The sequence below is a fragment of the Pleurodeles waltl genome, chromosome 6 (genome assembly GCF_031143425.1).
Source record: "Pleurodeles waltl isolate 20211129_DDA chromosome 6, aPleWal1.hap1.20221129, whole genome shotgun sequence".
Lineage (NCBI taxonomy): Eukaryota > Metazoa > Chordata > Amphibia > Caudata > Salamandridae > Pleurodeles > Pleurodeles waltl.
In genome coordinates, this window is record NC_090445.1 from 378,305,909 (window position 1) to 378,327,434 (window position 21,526).

General features: G+C 43.7%; 1 protein-coding gene across 1 annotated transcript in view; it reads right to left on the minus strand.

Annotated features, from left to right (window-relative positions):
* Positions 1–572: 572 nt before the first annotated feature.
* LOC138299766 (granzyme B-like) overlaps positions 573–21,526 on the minus strand; it is a 140,484-nt gene continuing 119,530 nt past the window's right edge. Inside the window, exon 5 of the mRNA XM_069238306.1 lies at positions 573–2,337. Within this exon, the coding sequence (XP_069094407.1) occupies positions 2,200–2,337 (138 nt within the window). The 3' untranslated portion in view covers positions 573–2,199. The remainder of the gene's footprint in view (positions 2,338–21,526) is intronic.

Genomic DNA, 21,526 nt, shown 5'->3' on the forward strand with positions numbered 1-21,526 from the left:
GCCAGGGCGGAGACGACCGCCGGGCTGGAGACCAGGGTCTCCAGCCCGGCGGCCGTCACTATACCGCCGGCGGTATTTGGACCCGGCTGGCCGCCATGGATTTCATGGGGTTTGAAACCGCCATGAAATCCATGGCGGTAAGGACTATCAGTGCCAGGGAATTCCTTCCCTGGCACTGATAGGGGTCTCCCACCCCCCCCCCACCTGACTCCCTCCCCTACCCCCCACCACCCCTGCCACCCCCCAAAGGTGGCAGGACCCCCCTCCCCACCACGCCCCCCCAACATACCATCACACACATACACACGACACGGACGCAGGCACCACCAACACACATACACGCACACACACCGACATACATGCAAACATTCACACACACAGTCAGACACGCACATCCACATTCAAACATACACGCATACATCCATACAGACATACCTACAGACATACATGTACTCATTCCCAAACACACAACACCCCCGCAAGCATACACGCACTCACACACCCCCTCTACATACACACACGCACACCCCCATGCACGCACACAACACCCCCCCCACCCCCCTCCTCTCACCGACGATCGACTTACCTGGTCCGACGATCCTCTGGGAGGGGACGGGAGCCATGGGGGCTGCTCCGCCGACACCACACCGCCAACAGAACACCGCCACGCCGAATCACAGGACGTGATTCGCTGGGCGGGGTTCTCTTGGCGTGGCGGTGGAGGTGGAGCAACCTCCACTTCCCCGCCGCCCGCCAGTATGGCTGTTGGCGGCTCTCCGTCCTTAAAAGGACGGAGAGCTGCCAACGGTCATAATAGGGCGAGCGGCAGACCGCCACTACTGGCGGTCTTCCGCACGGCAGTCCCTCTGCGGTCTTGTTAAAAGACCCCGAGGTTGTAATGTCCACCCCTTAAGATGTGTGGGTAGACATGTAGCCATTTCTCTGATGGCCCTTACTCCCCAGGGCGATCGTAGAAGTTTGACCACGTCAGAGACAGAGTAGTCTCCTTCAAGGCTAAATTTAAAGTCCTCCACCAATTAAATTTGGTGGGCAGATCACTATATTGACAGGAAGGGAACTCTATCATTGTTGCGTTGGAGGACCCTTACCACTAATATATAAATAAGCCCCTAAGTTAAACTTGCAACACTGCTACATGTGCTTTTAATGTTATGTATGTGGTAGATGCTTAGGTTGTGAGGCAAGCTAGCACTGCAGCTTCTTGTGTGCTGCTTACAATGGGATCATTTGATTATTGTCTTCAGAGAAAGTCTTCCATGAAAGTCTTTGTTGGATTGCTCTGAGATAGGCCTAGAGTGGGATCCATAGGTGTGTGTCTTCAATGTAAGGCTTTGGTAGAAGTTTTTGGAAGTGGTTGTCAATAGTGGCAGACATCTTTAAGGGAAGCTTTTAATGGACTATATTAGTGGGTGCTTTGGAAGAGGGTTATTTGTAGAATGCCTTTGCTGGGTGAATTTTCCAGACATGCATCACGGGATGGATTGCTTGGTGGAGTTCTTTGTTAAGGACTGCATTGAAAATCTTCAGCAAATGTCTTTGGGTGGAACATTTAAAATGGCTATTGTGAATGTCTTCGGAGTAAGCTGTCAATGGAATACTTTAGTCTTCAATGGCAGACTTTTGTGGCTATGGAAGCATTCAATTGAAGGGTTTCATAAAAGCCTTTGGTTGGAATTTCAGGAAAAATGCCAGAAGCTATTGGCAGGGGCTACTTAGAAAACCAGAAATGTAAGACTTTAAAATAACATGTTCATTTGAAAGAAACCTGCAGGCCTAAGTCCTTCACGCAGCGACTTGCCACATTTTGCCCATTTCAGGTTTAGAGTGTGTCAAGATGGGCACTATTAAAATCTAATATTTACGAAACAGCATAACGAAAAGACAATGATCACTTTTTCAATAGAAAAACACCAATTGCATTACTTTGAGCTTGGACAGACTTGATTTGCCCCCTAGATGTTATATGTTTTTTTGTTTTCAGTTTTCTTTGATTTTTATAAGTAGTTTACAATACTTCGATCTCTTATGGAATCGTGGGAAACTTGCAGACTCTTGTTCTTGTAAAAAGCATTTTGAAAATTGTACAGATAGCCAACAGATGTGTTGCATGAGCAAAATATACTAGCATCCTGATAGTGGTGGTTTGGAGATGGACTATACAAAGAATGTGTCTTCAGTCTATCTCAAGTTCTTCTTAATCCAGGGAATGAAGTGGGATATCTTTGTGAAGATTCTGGGTGGCTTTCCATTTCCTCGCCCATATGAGACGATGCCCTGCAGTACATTCTGACAGATCAATGGTCCTCCAGAGTCACCCTACAAGGGAAAGGACAGAAAGAAAACAATATTTTGTTTCAATTAAAAAATTAATACAATTGCACCACCATTGTTAGCAATCTGTTACTGTTCTGGATGAGTTGCCCGAAATGCCCCCGCCACATCGTGATTTTGTTTGCACAGTCTATTTCAAAATCTACACTCTTTTACATTACTGTTCATAGCACGTAACAGATATTGGGGACAAAATACTAATGTTTTTCAATTCATGTCAGTCGCAAACTGGTCTCCTATTGCAAAATCACGATGCTGAAATGTACTAAACTTTAAAAATGACGAAATCGCTAAAATTGCAGAAAGCACCGTGGACCATATTTAAAAGAAAGTGGCGCATCAGCTTTGATGCACCACTTTTCTTGCACCCACCTAACAACACCATGTGTGTGCCGTACTTTAAACAACTGCAAACCATGGCGCACGTTAGGACATTACCGTCAAAGATTTTTGATGCTATTGTAGTATTTTGCAGGAATAGCACCACAAATTGGGGCGCTAATCCTGCAAAGTAAAGGAAGGCCCATTGAAAGTAATGGGCGTGTCATTTTAATGCCTGTCTTAGGCAGGCCTTAAAATGGCGCTAAAAATGGTGCAGTGAAATGTTGTAAATTTCACTACGCCATTTTTACAGGCTCCCCTTGCATACATTATGCCTGGCGCAGGCATAATTTTGAGCAAGGGGTTACAAAGTGGCACAAAGCATGTATTGCTCCACTTTGTAAATATGGAGATGGAGAATGGCCTCCTTAATGCCGCATTAGCATAAAAAAAATGATGCTAGTATGGCACTGAGAGGCGCTAGGGCCTTGTAAATCTAGCCCTAAATACCTAATCGTTAATTGTGCAAGAGTTCCCATTGAGATTGCTAAATGGCAAGTAACAAATAATATGTACTACTGAATCACAAATTGTAACTAGTTGCATAAACCACATTTTTCACTCACAAATTATCATCAAGTTAAATTAGTTCTCAAGCAGGTGCAATCCATAAACAGGGGCCCTGATTGTAGCGAATTGTTACAAAACGCCATCTTTGTATGCAATGGGGAAAAGAATGAAGGCTATTGGAGCACAGACGAGGAGGCAGAAACACGAAAGGATATTCAGAGTTACAGTGACATTTATTAAACAGACTAAGGAAGACATTTAGGGCAAGTACAGTGCTCATACTTGATCTCAAACAGGAGCTGGACCCTGTGCTAAGGAGACAACCAAACAGAAGCTGGGCAATCCCAACACATGTAGCGTTGCTGTGCTCATTACATTTCCTTGCTTTAGGAAGTAATCAAAGCACGGCAGCTGCAGGATGGGGTGTATCTCGCTTTGTCATAGGTACTTCATACTTTTCTGGATACCATGTTGAGTATTAGGAACACCCACATAATCTTTCCTAGCACCGCTCAATAATTGCAGGACACCCAGGTGAATGTTTACAGAATTGCACATTTTCCTACAGTAGTAGGTTGTGAAGGTGAGATGGATACTCAGATCTGCCCTTTCTGCAACAGGTTATCTGTAAAGAAATAACAAGATCAACACAGCCCAAGTATACAGGTGATCTGCAATGCCAAGTGTCTGATAGCAGCCATCTTGCACAAGAAGAGTTTAGTGGTGGATGTTTATTAGGTAAGTCACTATTGCTAAAAACAAAAATCTGGCTGGGCATCGTGAACAAACCTACCTAAGGCTTTGCAATGTTGTAGGTGATGGTGCATATACCATTTGTCCATGGCTTCTCACATCATACATCGATGCCCAAACTCCACGTGAAAGGAGATACAATAGTGCATATAGACTCACTCAGTTCTAGAGCACACATTTGGTCTAATTGAAGGCAGATTCAGATGTCTACACAAGCACAGGGGAGCAGTGCAATATACTCCAGGGCAGGGCCGGCTTGAGCGATGATGGCTCCCTGTGCAACAATCTTTTTGATGCCCCCCTTCATGATGTCCCCTTCGCATTCCTGCACTACCACCTTGCAAAAGTGCCCCTCATCTCTCCACAGACCCTCTCTCACATGCATTTCATTTGTTTTAAAGCACTTGTAAAGGATGGCTTTCTTAATCCACTCAGCTAGCCACATAAAATACAGATCGGTTGTTTGCAGCAGGCATATCAACCCTCTGTGCTACTTTATAGCAAGTTTAAATTGCTACTGAACAAAACTCCGATCTCTCTCTTAATCAGGAACATTAATCACAAGAGTTTTCTTGACATTTTTATTGTTGCCTCAGAGCTGGAAACACATGAAACGCTACTTCAGGTGTTTTTTCAAAGTTGTGAGTTATTGCTAAACACCGCGCCTCCACCTGTGGTCAGCGCCCCATCTCCTGGTCAGGACCCAGTGCCGCTGCACTAGTCACACACCCCTAAAGCCAGCCCTGCTCCAGGGGCATCTTGTGAAATAAATCAGAGCATGTTGTGCAATGTTTGCTAACAGTGCAATATATAAAGGTATGCTCTCAGTACTTGAAGAAGACTCTGATGAGTAAGTACTTCTACCCTCCAATCCCAAACAAGGCAGGAGACAGACACTGCTACAGAGGAATGGGGACAGTATGCAGACATGATGCCCTACATTTATGATGGTAATAAGAATGATGATTAAATGCAGGTTTGAGTTTAACCATTTTTCCTGTTTATTCACAGATTTTAATTTATTCAGACATTACTCAAAATGTCGTATAATGAAAAACTCCCAATCCTGGCATGTGTTCCATTATCAATAAAACTGAAAATTATTTTTCACACGTAAAAAAGGAAATAGTAAACAAATGAAAATGCAATTTATTTATGCCTCCTCGCTTTACACATGCTTTCCTCCACTCACTGCAGGTGTTGCTCCATGACCATCACAGTTCTGGGTGCGGTATACACTCCATACATCCTGAACAGAAAGACTACTGAGGCTTGAAGCCTCATCACTTTCTGGAATTAGAACTTGCTCTGCTATATCAAGATGTGTTGTCTGCAACTCCTCAGGTGCTGTGGTAAATTGAACTAACCCACTATAATTTCACATCTCAACCTAGAGATTGATGGTCCGTCTTGAAAGGAAAAAGTGGCATTAGCCAACTGAGTCACTGACCTTCCAAAAAATGTCCATCCTTGAAAGGATTTGGTGTTTTCTGTGCCTCTGTGAATGTGATGTTGTGAGGTTTCTTGGGCCCACTCTGGTTCTCCACCTTAGCTTAGTTTATGTTTTACATTTGACATGTTTTAGGCTGACATCGCTTCTAGCAATAACATTTTACCCACTTTATGCTTTTATTCTGAGAATATATTTTACATACTGCTTGTTTTTAGTTAGCCTTCCTCGACATGCATTTATACACTTAAATGAAGGCTAGTAATTTAGAACAAGAAATCCTTGTGCTTGAGTTGCCAGTTTGGAGACAGCTTCTAACATCTAGACATATTGTATTCTGCTGTGCCCCTAACACAGTGTGGCTTTGATTATATAAACTGTGCACTGCCCCATCGGGGTCAGAGTAGCACTGCTGCCTCTACTGTCCTGGAATGAATCCTGTGTTCGACATGCAGCTCTGCTGACAATGGTTTTCCATCTTGCAGAGAAGGATTGCCAACTTCACTCTAGACTGGTACCCTGGCTCAGCTCTCCAGGTTTGGGGATCTCCAGCTGTCCTCCTAGATTGGGTACAGGCAGAGGGTACACCTGCTACGCTCTCAAATTGTAGATAGTGCCAGAAAGGAAGATATTGATCTAAGATTACATGGTTGCACTGTTAATTCTTTTCATCATGTTAGTAACACTGATTACAATGTTTTGTTTATCTGCTAATAATCACAGCTCATTCTCTCTATGCAAGAACACAATTGTTTCAAGAAATGTTTGAAAACCTGGCTTTGCTCCTTTCTTGTGTTTACCCTGGGCATGCATCAGTAAACAATGAAAGTGGTAAGATCTGTTTCCAAAACCTCCTTGAGAGTCAGAGTGCCATGTTATTGCTATTTTCTTCAGTAGCATGCCTAACGCAACACAATATTTAAAATTACACTCTTTAGATAGTATGTATGATGGTATTCATTCACTTGAACCTTTGTTTGAACAAACACAGCCCTGAGTTTGAGAATAATTTAATTAATGTGTTGCTTAAGCTACGTGTTACTTTTTTGAAACCACTAATCCCGCAATGCATTCTTCTGCTGTCCGGGGTAAGGCAGGCATGGATTTTCTGGAACTGAAGCATGGACTTACAGCTGTATTTAAATTTAAAAATTAACTTTCATATCAAATATCAGCTTAGGGGAGCACAGCACTATTAATGGGATACACATGTTTTTGAGGACACCCACTTACCTGTGGATGCTGGTGGTGGAGCCGAGGTGTCTATTGGGCATAATCCTGTGACTACTTCAGGTTGAAATGTCAACTGAATTTTTCAATAGGAGTAAGTGGTTGTTGGGTTAAAGAACGTCCTCCAGTCCCACTAGCATCATGCCTTCTATTTGCAAGCTTTCCTTTGTTCATGAGAGCACGGCTTACCATTGTTTCCTTATTTCATCTATGCTACGACGAGTAACTCCTACTGATCTTGCATGCTAAGCCATATTTTCATTTTTTTGGAGCATCAACCAATGTGTGTGAAGACTTCACAAAATTCAGAATTATGAGAAACAGACTCTTCTACATGGATCTTCAACTCTGTTTCGCTGAACTTTTGCTTCTCTTTTGCTTCCCTTTTCTCCCTCCTTAATCCCTCTCTGGGTCTGGGCTTGACATGATGGTTTTGGAGTCCTATGATTATATTGCTGCCCTGCTCCTCTCCTATGTCCTATTTTGGCGTGTAGTGAGCATGTAGTAGTCTATTTAATGGTTGTAATGTCATAAATCTCTGCCAGAGTGACAGTCCCAATATTTGACTCTGGTTCCATAATTTGAAAATGCAAATCCTCCTGAATCGCTATTTAGTTATGACATGGCGATGCATTTAGTGATTTTGTATTTTTTATCAATTGAGTTATATGACTACGTAATAGGACAATTTGGGGCAAGCTTTAGAGAATCAGCAGTTAACTGGTCTAGCTGGGCCAATGGGCAAGTCCTGGAGGATCGTTGCCAAGATTATATATACCTTTTACATACAATCCCATCAATCTCTAAATCAGTAAAAGTTCTCATGCATTTTAAAGAAATCAATACAATGGCACATAGGTGGTACATGAAGACAAAATGGTTCAAGGTGTGGATGCGGACCAAGTTTATCTATTGCACTATGTGACAGGGTATGTAAATATTGTGAAAACATCTTTCAGGCCATGACAGAATTAAGCGCATTATTACGAGTAATGCAGGAACACCACATTAGTAATTGTGTGCCCTGATAAACAATACTGAGAGGTACTGTATTTCTGGGGAGCGAGATTATCATACTGTTACAAGGTTTCCCATGAGGAATGGGGAATAGACAAAGAAATGTGTTTTTGCAGTGATTTTGGATGTTTTTCATCCATTCCAGACAGCATCTCACAATTGGTGGAAATAGTGATGACCCTCCTCCCCACAGAAGATGGTGGCTTATGAGCCGGGGGCAGAGGGATTTTGAAGCAGAGGAGCTAGTGGAAGATAAGGGGTCTGGATCTGCTATTGTCGTTGGAGATGGTGTCCCTGGAGCTGCTGCTGTTGTTGGAGAAGGTGTCCTTGGATCTGTTGCTGTTGCTGGAGATGGTGTCCTTGGATGTGGTGCTGTGGCTGGATATGGGGCTCCTGGATCTGCTGTTGTTGCAGTAGATGGTGTCCCTGGATCTGCTGCTGTGGCTGGATATGGTGCGCCCTGGATCTGCTGCTGTTGCTGGAATGGTGTCCCTGGATCTGCTCCTTATGTTGGAGTTGGTGTCCTTGTATCTGCTGCTGTTGCTGGAGATGGTGTCCTTGGATCTGCTACTGTTTTTGGGGCTGGTGTAACCTAGATCCACTCCTTCACTGAAAGGGACAGAACATTTGTTGGGGCAAATGGATAAGGGACAAGAGCTATGTCTGCCATGGATATTGTACACTGGAGCCTCCAAACTTCAATTCGGCTCCCCTGGCACCTCTCCTAGCCACCTCACAGGTTGCAAATAAGTACTCCGCCTGAGGGGGTTAAGGAGGGCTACCTTTTAGGACTGTATGGATCCCTTTTAGATTGTGAGCGGGCCAATGGGGCTCTGTGCCCCATCATGACTCAATCAAGATGTAACCAAGAAGAGAACCATGGGGACAAAGAAAAAATGGTGTGATGTCAGCTGGATAGGTTAGGCACAGGCTCTTGTCCTCAAATCAAGTTTTCTTACATTAAATAATATGTGCTAAGGAGGTGAAAGGCCAAAATCATATAACAACCATTTTCGCATCTCTCTAATGTATTTTGCCACACACATCTACACTCACAAACATAAATATTACAGATGCTCACAAACCATTTATAGCAGTGGTTCCCAACCTGTGGTCCGGGTACCCCTGGGGGTCCGCGAAGCCTTCTCAGGGGGTCCGCGACTGCTTAGAAAATTAAAAAATATTAATAAATATTGACAAATTAGGTCCCAAACTTACAGTAATGACTCAGTGGGGGGTCCCCGAATTCCAGTGATGATTCAGTGGGGGTCCCTGGGTTCCATTAGTGATAAAGTGGGAGTCCACAGAAGTCAAAAGGTTGGGAACCACTGATTTATAGTCTTACAACATCTGTATAGCTTTAAATTGCAGGTTTGATATTTCCCAAATTCATAAGTGACAGATCTTATACATGCATATGTAAGCAGGGGCGTAGCTTCAAGGGGGCTGTTTGTGGTGTGACAACCCCTAAATAAATGCTTTGTTGGCTTAGTAGTTGCTTTTTTTTCTTGCTGTTCTGATTTCACTTAGAGGCTTTAACTTCTTTATTTTTTGGATCAGGCACTTAAATATATATAGTGACATGTTTCTCAGAAAAGCAGCAAACCTGCCCCCATTGAAGTACTACTTGAAACAATGGTAATTTACTACTTTTTGGAATTCACAAACATTGGCAGTAGTAGTCTTTGAAGGCTGTGTTAGTCTTAGGTTTCCAGGCATACTGCTGGCAATCAAATACCCAAAAGCTGATAGTGCAAATGCTTGCAGATAATCTAACCACTGGCAATTGCTCGGGGAGGCATTCTGAACCATCATTTTTCACCCACTATGCCACACTAGATTTTGGGTTTGGCAGATACAGTAAAGACAGTCAGGTGGCCTGAGGACTTTGTCTTCCACCCTGCCTTTACTCCACCCAGAAAATTTAGAGATGCCTGCTAGGAACCGCCATTATTAACTTGTCTGTGCACTACAATTGGTATATTCATTCATTCAGTTTGTATACTGGATTCATTGTCTCTCCAAGTGCAGCCCAAGTAAATATGTGAAATCCAGTAAAGATTGTACGACTGAATATCGAACATAAATATATTGAGATGTAAGAATATGATCAACAAATTAAATGTGAAAACACAGTCAGTGATTTATTTTGATTTTATTCTGTTTTTAAATGTTGTTTTTATACCTTCTGTATATTGGGTGGCAGTGTCTAGTGTACTGTTGCCCCGTGACCTGTGCACTATTCGTATCCCTTTATAAAGTTTACAAGGACTCCTTTCTTTTGGTCCTTTATCTGTTAACATTTGTTTTTTTCTCCCTGCTTACCTCTGTGACCTTCTTGCCAGTGGTTGAGGAAGTTGATAATTATCGCTGCTCTGTTCTCGGTTATGTGCTGCTCATGGAAAGAACAGCAGACATCTTTATCAGGAGTGACCCAGCCAGTGGCCCCATTTTTAGCAGCGTACGCTATAGCTGTTACTGAATGTGCTGCCAGGATCCACCCTTTTTAGGTTCGGGGGCTGCACAGGCGTGCAACTCGAAACACAGTGTGTTAGAGATTTTGATTTTATTCTGTTTTTAGTTTTGTTAGTATATCTTCTGTAAATAGATCCCAGTTGTAAGGAAATGCTTTTTTTGCATGATCACCCCATAGTTGTGGACAGATGCTTCCAGTTTTTTACTCTGAAGGTAAAGGGTATATGTGTGGTTAGTTTATCCCCGTGCTTAATTCGAGCCAGTGATTGGTTGTGGGAGCACCGGCACCTATTTTGGGGAACCAGCAATTATATTTTCGCATCAGATATGTACTGAGCGCAAGTGTGGGGAAAAACACACAGATCAGGAAGACATGGGAACAGAAAGATGGTAAAACACAAACGGAGAAAGCAGGCACCTGCAAGAGTGAGCCAAAGGGGTAGGTAGTGTCCAAGAGTGTCTGGTAGTGGATTAAAGAAGCATAAGACTACCAGCCATGGAATTCAGCATGCTAACATTTAATTGTGGGCTACTGAGCATAGCTTCGGGAACTGACAGTCTTTCTTTTACAAATCAAGCACTGGTTCACCCACAATTGGCATAAGTTAACTTATTTATAAGTCCCTAGTGTATGATAACCGGGGTACCCAGGGCCTCTAAGTTAAAGTGTCCTTTGTGGACACTCAGCACTTATTGTGCCACAACATGTGTGACAAAGCATAGTGTGACTCCTAATTTGCCCTTGCTGGCCCTTTTCAAACTGCTAACTCAACTTTCCCAATTAAAATAATGACCAACCTTCCTTTTTAATACATATGTCACCCCAGAGTAGGCCTATCAAGCCCTAAGGCAGTGTGTTATATATTAAAAAGTGGAACATGTGTTTTTAAAAAAACACAAAAATGAAAATGTCACTTACCCAGTGTACATCTGTTCGTGGCATCAGTCGCAGTAGATTCGCATGTTCTGCATAGCTCGCCATCTGGTGTTGGGCCGGAGTGTTACAAGTTGTTTTTCTTCGAAGAAGTCTTTCGAGTCACGGGACCGAGTGACTCCTCCTTTTGTCTCCATTGCGCATGGGCGTCGACTCCATCTTCGATTGTTTTTCCCCGCAGAGGGTGAGGTAGGAGTTGAATTGTAGTAATAGTGCCCATGCAATGGAGTGACTAAGTATGTACCTATTTAAGGTTGAGATGATACATATACAAATATTTGAAGGTAACTTCCAAACTGCTACAGGCTCCCGGGGAGGCGGGTGGGCACATGCGAATCTACTGCGACTGATGCCACGAACAGATGTACACTGGGTAAGTGACATTTTCAGTTCGATGGCATCTGTCGCTGTAGATACGCATGTTCTGCATAGACTAGTAAGCAGTTATCTCCCCAAAAGCGGTGGATCAGCCTGTAGGAGTGGAGGTAGTTTGAAATAATGTTCTTAATACGGCTTGACCTACTGTGGCTTGTTGTGCGGATAACACGTCTACACAGTAGTGCTTGGTGAATGTGTGAGGCGTAGACCATGTGGCTGCCTTACATATTTCTTGCATTGGGATGTTTCCTAGGAAGGCCATGGTAGCACCTTTTTTCCTGGTTGAGTGTGCCCTTGGTCTAATGGGCAGCTGTCGTTTAGCTTTAAGGTAGCAGATTTGGATGCATTTAACTATCCATCTGGCTATACCTTGTTTTGATATTGGGTTTCCTGCATGAGGTTTTTGAAATGCAATAAATAGTTGTTTAGTCTTTCTGATGTTCCTTGTTCTGTCAATATACTACATCAATGCTCTTTTGACATCTAACGTATGTAGTGCCCTTTCAGCTACGGTATCTGGCTGTGGGAAGAACACTGGAAGTTCCACTGTTTGATTTAGATGGAACGGTGAAATAACCTTTGGCAAAAATTTAGGATTGGTCCTTAGGACGACCTTATTTTTGTGAAGTTGTATAAAAGGTTCTTGTATTGTAAACGCCTGAATCTCGCTTACTCTTCTTAGGGAAGTAATGGCGATGAGAAATGCCACCTTCCAGGTTAGGAACTGTATTTCGCAGGAGTGCATGGGTTCAAAAGGTGGACCCATAAGTCTAGTTAGGACCACATTCAGGTTCCATGAAGGAACAGGTGGTGTTCTTGGTGGTATAATTCTCCTAAGTCCCTCCATGAATACTTTAATGACTGGTATCCTATATAGGGAAGTTGAATAGGTAGTCTGCAGGTATGCAGATATTGCTGCAAGGTGTATTTTAATGGAAGAGAAAGCCAGGTTAGATTTCTGTAAGTGAAGCAAGTAACCCACTACATGTTCTGGAGTTGTGTGTAATGGTTGTATTTGATTACTATGGCAGTGGCAAACAAACCTTTTCCATTTACTTGCATAGCAGTGCCTGGTGGATGGCCTTCTGGCTTGTTTTATGACTTCCATACATTCTTGGGTAAGTTGTAAGTGCCCGAATTCTAAGATTTCAGGAGCCAGATTGCTAGATTCAGCGATGCTGGATCTGGGTGTCTGATCTTTTGGTTGTGTTGTGTCAACAGATCTGGCCTGTTGGGCAATTTGATGCAGGGTACTACTGATAGGTCTAGCAGCGTTGTGTACCAGGGTTGCCTTGCCCAAGTTGGTGCTATTAATATGAGTTTGAGTTTGTTTTGACTGAGTTTGTTTACCAGGTAAGGAAGGAGAGGGAGAGGAGGAAAAGCGTAAGCAAATATCCCTGACCAGTTCATCCATAGGGCATTGCCTTGGGACTGTTTGTGTGGGTATCTGGATGCGAAGTTTTGGCATTTTGCGTTCTCCTTCGTCGCAAACAAGTCTATCTGAGGTGTTCCCCAGAGTTTGAAATAAGTGTTCAGAATTTGGGGGTGAATTTCCCATTCGTGGACCTGTTGGTGATCTCGAGAGAGATTGTCTGTGAGTTGATTTTGGATCCCTGGTATAAATTGTGCTATTAGGCGAATTTGGTTGTGAATTGCCCAACGCCAAATTTTTTGTGCTAGCAGGCTTAACTGCGTGGAGTGCGTCCCCCCTTGCTTGTTTAAATAATACATTGTTGTCATGTTGTCTGTTTTGACGAGAATGTATTTGTGAACTATTATTGGTTGGAAAGCTTTTAGTGCTTGAAAAACTGCTAGAAGTTCTAGGTGATTGATATGCAGTTTTGTTTCATGTACGTTCCATTGTCCTTGTATGCTGTGTTGATCGAGGTGTGCTCCCCACCCTGTCATGGAAGCATCTGTTGTTATTACGTATTGTGGCACTGGGTCTTGGAAAGGCCGCCCTTTGTTTAAATTTATGTTGTTCCACCACAGAAGCGAGAGGTAAGTTTGGCGGTCTATTAACACCAGATCTAGAAGATGACCCTGTGCTTGAGACCACTGTGATGCTAGGCACTGTTGTAAGGGCCTCATGTGCAGTCTTGCGTTTGGGACAATGGCTATGCATGAAGACATCATGCCTAGGAGTTGTAACACCATCTTTGCTTGTATCCTTTGTGTTGGATACATGCGTTGTATGATGGTGTTGAAATTTTGAATTCTTTGGGGACTTGGAGTGGCTACTCCCTTTGATGTGTCTATTATGGCTCCTAGGTATTGTTGTACCTTGCGCGGCAGAATGTTGGATTTTATGAAGTTGACGGTGAACCCTAGTTTGAAGAGGGTTTGTATGATCTGATTTGTGTGATTTGAGCACTCTATCAATGAATGGGCCTTGATTAGCCAGTCGTCTAGATATGGGAACACATGTATTTGCTGCCTTCTTATGTGTGCAGCGACTACCGCTAGACATTTGGTAAAGACTCTTGGTGCGGTTGTTAATCCGAAAGGCAGTACCTTGAATTGGTAATGTATTCCTTTGAATACAAACCTTAGGTATTTCCTGTGCGATGGGTGTATTGGTATATGGAAATAAGCATCCTTGAGGTCTAAAGTTGCCATATAGTCGTGTAGTTTTAGCAATGGTAATACCTCTTGTAGTGTGACCATGTGAAAGTGGTCTGATTTGATGAAAGTGTTCACTACTCTGAGGTCTAGGATTGGTCTCAGCGTTTTGTCCTTCTTTGGTATCAGAAAGTACAGTGAGTAAACTCCTGTGTTTATTTGTGTGTTTGGCACTAATTCGATTGCATTCTTTTGCAATAGTGCCTGCACTTCTATCTCCAGGAGATTGGAATGATGTTTTGTTAAATTTTGTGCTTTTGGTGGTATGTTTGGAGGGAATTGTAGAAATTCTATGCAATAACCATGTTGGATAATTGCTAGAACCCAAGTGTCTGTAGTGATTTCCTCCCATGCTTTGTAATAGTGACTTATTCTTCCCCCCACTGGTGTTGTGTGGAGGGGGTGAGTGACATGTGAGTCACTGTTTAGTAGTAGTGGTTTTGGGGCTTTGAAATCTTCCTCTATTCCTAGGGAATTGCCCTCCTCTATATTGTCCCCGAAAATTTCCTCTATACTGTCCCTGGTAACTGGACGGTGTTGCTTGTGAGGTGCTGGCTTGTGTGCTCTGACCCCGAAACCCTCCTCTAAAGGGTGTTTTACGGAATGTGCTGTAATTCCCTCTGCTCTGCGGGGAGTAGAGCGCGCCCATGGCTTTGGCAGTGTCCGTGTCTTTTTTAAGTTTCTCAATGGCTGTGTCCACTTCTGGACCGAACAGTTCTCTTTCGTTAAAAGGCATATTGAGAACTGCTTGCTGGATCTCTGGCTTAAATCCAGACGTTCTGAGCCATGCATGCCTTCTAATAGTTACAGATGTATTAATTGTCCGTGCAGCTGTATCTGCAGCATCCATGGAGGAGCGGATCTGGTTGTTGGAAATGGTCTGTCCCTCCTCCACCACTTGTTTTGCCCTATTTTGTAGGTCCTTGGGCAGATGTTCAATGAGATGTTGCATCTCATCCCAATGGGCTCTGTCATAGCGCGCAAGTAGTGCCTGGGAGTTCGCGATGCTCCACTGGTTTGCAGCTTGTGCTGCGACTCTCTTACCAGCTGCATCGAACTTGCGGCTTTCTTTATCTGGGGGTGGTGCATCTCCAGATGTGTGGGAGTTGGCCCTTTTCCTAGCTGCACCTACAACGACAGAGTCTGGTGGCAGCTGTGTAGTGATGAAAGCCGGGTCTGTAGGAGGCGCCTTATACTTCTTTTCCACCCTTGGTGTGATTGCCCTACTTTTGACCGGTTCCTTAAAGATGTCTTTTGCGTGCCGGAGCATACCAGGGAGCATAGGCAGGCTTTGGTATGAGCTGTGGGTGGAGGAGAGTGTATTGAAAAAAAAATCATCCTCGACCTGTTCAGAGTGGAGGCTCACATTATGAAATTGTGCTGCTCTAGCCACCACTTGAGAATAAGCGGTGCTGTCCTCTGGTGGAGATGGCTTCGTAGGGTATGCCTCCGGACTGTTATCTGACACTGGGGCGTCGTATAGGATCTTGGTCACCCTGGCTCATGGTGGTGTGAGCTGGGGAGTGTGATGGAGTTTGTGCTGGTGAGACGTTAATCACGGGCGGAGGAGAGGGTGGTGGGGTAACCTTTTTAACCACTTTTGGTTGTGGTGTCTGTTCAGTTTGGAACTCCAACCTTCTCTTTCTTCTAATAGGGGGAAGGGTGCTTATTTTTCCTGTTCCCTGCTGTATGAAAATACGCTTTTGCGTATGGTCCACATCAGTTTATTGTAGCTCTTCCTCGAACCTATGCTTTTGCATTTGGGAGGTTAGCGAGTGCTCTTCTGTATAAGAGCCTGAAGCTGGGTCGGTTGCAGTTTGTTTCGGCACCGAAACCCTGTCTGCGTCTTTTTTCGGCTCCGAGGTGACTTTTTTCCTTTTCGGGGCCAAAACCTCTCGGCGCCGATCTTCTTCGGGGCCGCTGTCTCGGCGTCGAGCCGTGTCTACACCGGCATCTCGGTGTCGATGCTTGTCTCCAGCACTTTCTCGGTCCCGAGAAGGCTGCGTGCCGGTGTCTCGACCGGAGTCGGACGATCTCGGCACTGTTTGGGCCTTTTTCGGTGCCGACGGTCGGTCACCGAATTTATGGGTCGAGCCATGGCCTAGTGGCAGTGGCGTTCCCTGGGCCTTGTAAATCTTCTTCTGAGTGCTTTTCGACGTCTTACTCACGGTTTGTGTATCGTCGAATCCTTCGGAGTCCGAGTCTTGGATCGAGAAGGTACCTTCCTCCTCTTCTTGTTCCTCGAACTCCCGGTGTGCTGTCGGCGCGGACGCCATCTGAAGTCTTCTGGCTCGACGGTCTCGGAGTGTTTTTCGGGACCGGAACGCACGACAGGCCTCGCAGGTGTCTTCACTGTGCTCAGGTGACAGGCACAGGTTACAGACCAAGTGTTGGTCTGTATAGGGGTATTTACTGTGGCATTTGGGGCAGAAACGGAACGGGGTCCGTTCCATCGGCGTTCTTCAGCACGCGGTCGGGCCGACCAGGCCCCGACGGGGGATCGAAAAAACTACCCCGAAGGGCACCGGAGCTCTTCGATCCTTCGACGCGGTGTTGAATCTAACTACGCCGATCCCGAACGCAACAATACCGACGAAAATCTTCCGAAATTAGCTATCTTTCCGTTCCGAAACTCGGAGCGACAGGAACACGTCCGAACCCGATGGCGGAAAAAAAACAATTGAAGATGGAGTCGACGCCCATGCGCAATGGAGACAAAAGGAGGAGTCACTCGGTCCCGTGACTCGAAAGACTTCTTCGAAGAAAAACAACTTGTAACACTCCGGCCCAACACCAGATGGCGAGCTATGCAGAACATGCGTATCTACAGCGACAGATGCCATCGAACCTGTTATTTCTACAGTAAGAAGGCTGGTAGCCCCATTGGCAAGTGGTCTGGAGTTATCACCAGTTAAAGGGAACCACAGCTTTTGGTGTTACCTGAGACCAGTAGACTAGCGGCAACTGGTTTTGGGCTGGATTTCAACCGGACTTCGAGGGGCATCAACCCGTGTAGACAAGGTCAATGAGGTAGCCCAAGTAAGTCTCATTAGCCCCTGTGGTTCTCTCACTGGCAGAGTTTGTCGCCCAAAGCCGGCTGGAGTAGTAGTTAACAACTTTACAAAAGTAACTGCGGTAGTTGCTAATTCTTGCTTGCAGTTCAAATGAAAAGCAATGATTTATTATTTGCTCAATAATTTATATCTTCTGAAACCTCCCATTGATTTTGCTAATTTTTCTGTCTAAAAATTCATAAGACTAGGAGTTATTTTGATAAATTGCTGCTGGATTTCCTTTGTGTTGTGTTTCTTTCTTATTCATCTGTTTTGGTAGTTATAAATGCCCGTGATGATTAACTTTATTGCATGATTACTTAAAATCGTTGCACAAAATGCACAGAAGTAAAACCAGGAGAAATCAGAAGAAATGTATATGTAAAATACGCAATCCACAAAGTATTCCATCATGACAACAGATCATCTACTGACAATAAATAAGATACTGCTAAGAGATGTACTACTATCAGGAGCTAACATTGCGGTATTGGTGAAAAGATGTTGCATTTCACCATAACAGATCAATTTCTACCTATATATAAAAATTTAAAGTACATGCTATCATTGCGAATCATCCACCTCCAGAAATTTCAACAGGTTGCCTTATTATGGCATTAACAGGAAATACTTCAAAAAGATAAAGTAACGCAGGTAGAATACATAAAAGTGCATATCATCACTACTACATATTGCATAGCGTGGAGGGCATCCATGCTGTGAATGCACTACTTTTGAGGGCTATCATGTATTTGAGGTATTGCATGGCATATAGAGCATCTGTCAAGGTCAAAGCCGGTGGAACCTTTAAAGTTAACCACTTTGCATATTTTTTCACAGCTTTAAGATCAAAGAGCACAATTCAAAATAATAAAAAAAACTAGTGGTATCGCAGTACTGTGTAATCATATGTGAAGTGCAATTTACAGTAAATTGTCTAATTTAGATTAGGAAGACTGGGTGAATGTGGAGCGTTACATTCAATTTTGTTTGCAGCTGAGAGATAAATTTCCTAAATTTGGCTAGTTCAGCTGTCTCCTTTAGCACAAACACTAGTGACCTGGCCTCATACAGGTTCTTATACCATGGAGAAGGAAAAGTGGTCTTAATAAAGTGTGTTGTGCATTCATCAGTGCCGGGCAGCAGCATAATAGATGGTTAATTGTCTCTGTTTTGTATCCACAGAGCCCACAACTTTTTATTTTGGAGAGAGAGTGCCATTTTGGGTTCAGCTCCTTATCTCCAGGCCAAACAGTCTTGCAATCTGTGTCACACATGCTTTCTTGATTGTGCAGGCCAAATATGGCTAAGGTGCCAAGCGCTGTGAATATTTAATATAAGATACTGCCACCGCTTCTTGTGCAAGGGTGTTACTCAGATTTGTCAGGTCACTTGCCCAGGAAAGCGTTTTTATCTGTCTTTTCAGCAGAGACTTGATGGAAATACATGACTGCCCCATTTTGATCAGTTCTGCTTGGTCAATTTGAAGGGCGGTTAATACTGTAGTTAGGTATTGCAACCAGGCATTCACTTTTGTTTCAAAAATAGGGCAGAGAGCTGATTTCAGAGTGTTAGGGGAGGCCATAATTATCCTGTGGTAGTAATTCAGGAAGGCACCCATGTGGGCCCAATTCTTCCCTTCCAGTCCAAATTCTAGACTCATCAGGTGGCTCCTTATGTGTTGTGGTAACTTAAACACTCTTTTCTTAGCAGCAGCCTTATGTATCAGAAACAACAGGGCCACAATGTTATCTGCGGTCGCAGATTTTGCCCTGAAACCAGTTTGACAGTGGGGGACTATCCCCGTGACCTCAATCCAGCTTTGTAATTTGTTTAGAAGAACTGAGGCAAAGCCCTTTGCTTCGATTTCCAATAGGGCAATAATTTGGTAATTAGATGGATCTTGCCTGCCTCCTTTTTTATAAAATGGGTGTAATATGGAGTCTCTCCAATTAGGTGGTACTTCCTGAGACTCTAGGCAGGAGCAATAAAGGGAGGAGAGAATTGGTGACCAGATCTCCATATCTTCCTTGAAGATTGTGCTGGAATGCCATTAGGGCCAGGGGCCCCAGACAACCTCATTTTGTGTATAATGATGGAAACTTCACCCAGAGAGGGACAAGTCCTGGATCCGGGTGAGTATCATATGTTCCTGCTCTGAACAGACTCCCTTTCCGCTTGTTTACATTTTAAGGATCACATCAACTGCTTCTGCTGTTTAGCATAGGCACGTACCTTTGAGGCTAGCTCCATTTTTGTTGAAGAGTTCCTAGTTTTGCCATATAATATTCGTAGCCTGCCAAGTCTCTGCTTACTTTCCATTATAGGATGCTGAGAAAGGGCTTTTACGTGGCTCCTTTGTGGGGTGCTGGAGGATCCTGCTCATTGTAAAAGGTTCTTGGTGATTTCTGGCCAATTGATTCATAGGGTTTCGCCCATCATTGACAGCAGAATGGAGCCACTGGAGTTCTTCTAAGAGTTGCATATTTTGGATGCAATCGGTCCCCATTTTATTTGCCTGATTGTCTGTAGATCTTCATCCCCCTGCAAGGCTCCTATTAATCTTTGAGTTTCCAAACGCCTTGGTTTCACCTCAAGATTAACTATAAGTGTGAGGTGATCACTGGTGTTTATTTGTAAGATTTCAAAGGATACCATACAGTTAATGATTTCCTCTGAGGCAAATATGTAGTCCAGGGTGACCTGAAAGGTTTTTGGAAATGTCTGTGCAAGGGGATTTATTTCTTGAGTATGCTGAATAGAAAAAAGGCCATGTTTGCTGAACAGGTATTGAAGTTGTTGGGGTGCCAAGCATACCCGCTGCCGAGCGTCTGCCCTTGTTCCTAAAAGTCTGTGGTTGAAGTCCCCACAGATTATGGTATTGTAGGCAACATGGTCACATAGTACTCCGTCCAGGGTTTCTACTAATTGTGACATTCTTTGTGCCCTACTTTGGCCAAAAGAATTGAAGTAGAGATTAACTATAAGGGATTTTAGTGTATAGCCGTTTGATGTTGAGGTTTCCAACCTTATTACTTACAGCATTGGATCTTGGGTAGAAACCTTGGAGGCTCTAAAAGCTAGGTTGACATTTAAATATATCGAAAGGCCACTAGAAGGCCACCCAAAGATGTTTCTTTTTGTTGCAAATTGTTGTATTTCATGGAATCTGGGTATTACCAGAGGGGAAGTCAACCAAGCTTCTTGAAGGCATAGTATATCAGCATTTCTCAGGAGCTGTTGAGCTGCGTCATGTTTCAGAAGTCTTGTGAAGCTTGCCACATTCCAAGAGACGACTAATAGATGGCGTTCCGTCATCCATGCCTGGTTATTGTTGCTAGGAATATTGATGAGTATTGCTATAATAGGTAGCGGGCTCCAGTTTATACTGAGTTTGTTTCCAGGGTCAAAGGACACCTTTCTGATGCAATTCGTTGGGGTTGACTAAGTACAACATATGGAGAGATTATCGACCCACTGCCTTGAAGTGACCTACCCCTTTTAAAATACTATGAGGGCTAGATTTTTGTTGTAGGATTTCACTTGATTTGTTAAGGGGGATAGGATATTTAGGCTGGCCAATCATCTCTGCCATTATGCCCCATTCCTTGAGAGTCCGCTTGTTTATCAATATCTGTTCGGCCAGTGCCAGGGTACTTAAGGTCAATAAAGTTGATTCATGGTGATTATTGTATTCAGGTAGAGCCTTAAATGCTACTCTCAAGATATCATCTGAATCTATGCTGATCGCCTCTGGTAGTGCCTTAAATAACCGTAACTGGTTTGAATGATTCAAAATATCATGGTTGCCTTCTGAACGGTATAGAGGTGTAAGGACTAACTTGGCAGAGGATGTTTTTTTTCTCAGAGCATTCATTCCTTCCTGGTTATTTTCTTCAGTGACTTTTGATTTTCCCAGTTTAAGTCCAGCTGTGGCGTTGGATCGTAACACGCCAGATAATGGGGCAGCTAACCTTTGCGCTTCGGGCTTGTGAAGCAAAACGCCAGTACTGACCGGAGCAGAGGTGTCAGGTTTGAGATCTAGTGTGGTTTTTGTTAAGGTTAAGAACTCTGTGTAGGCTGATTGTCTGACAACTGTCGGGGATTTCTGATAGTTTTTTTGTCAGTCTTCCTGCACTTAAAAATGGGACATGTGTTTATTTCATCAGGAGGTACCACGGTTTGTTCAGTGCTTTGCTGTGCCTGTAATATATCCTTTTTCGCTTTGTTCTTTGCCTTTTTTAACCTCTTTTTGGCTCTCTTCGATAGTGCCTTTGACCAGTATGAATCTCTATTGTTTGCTAAGTCATTAGAAGGGTCTGTGTTTCTCTCCATCTCCATCTCCGTTGGGGCAGAATAGAAGATTGGGGT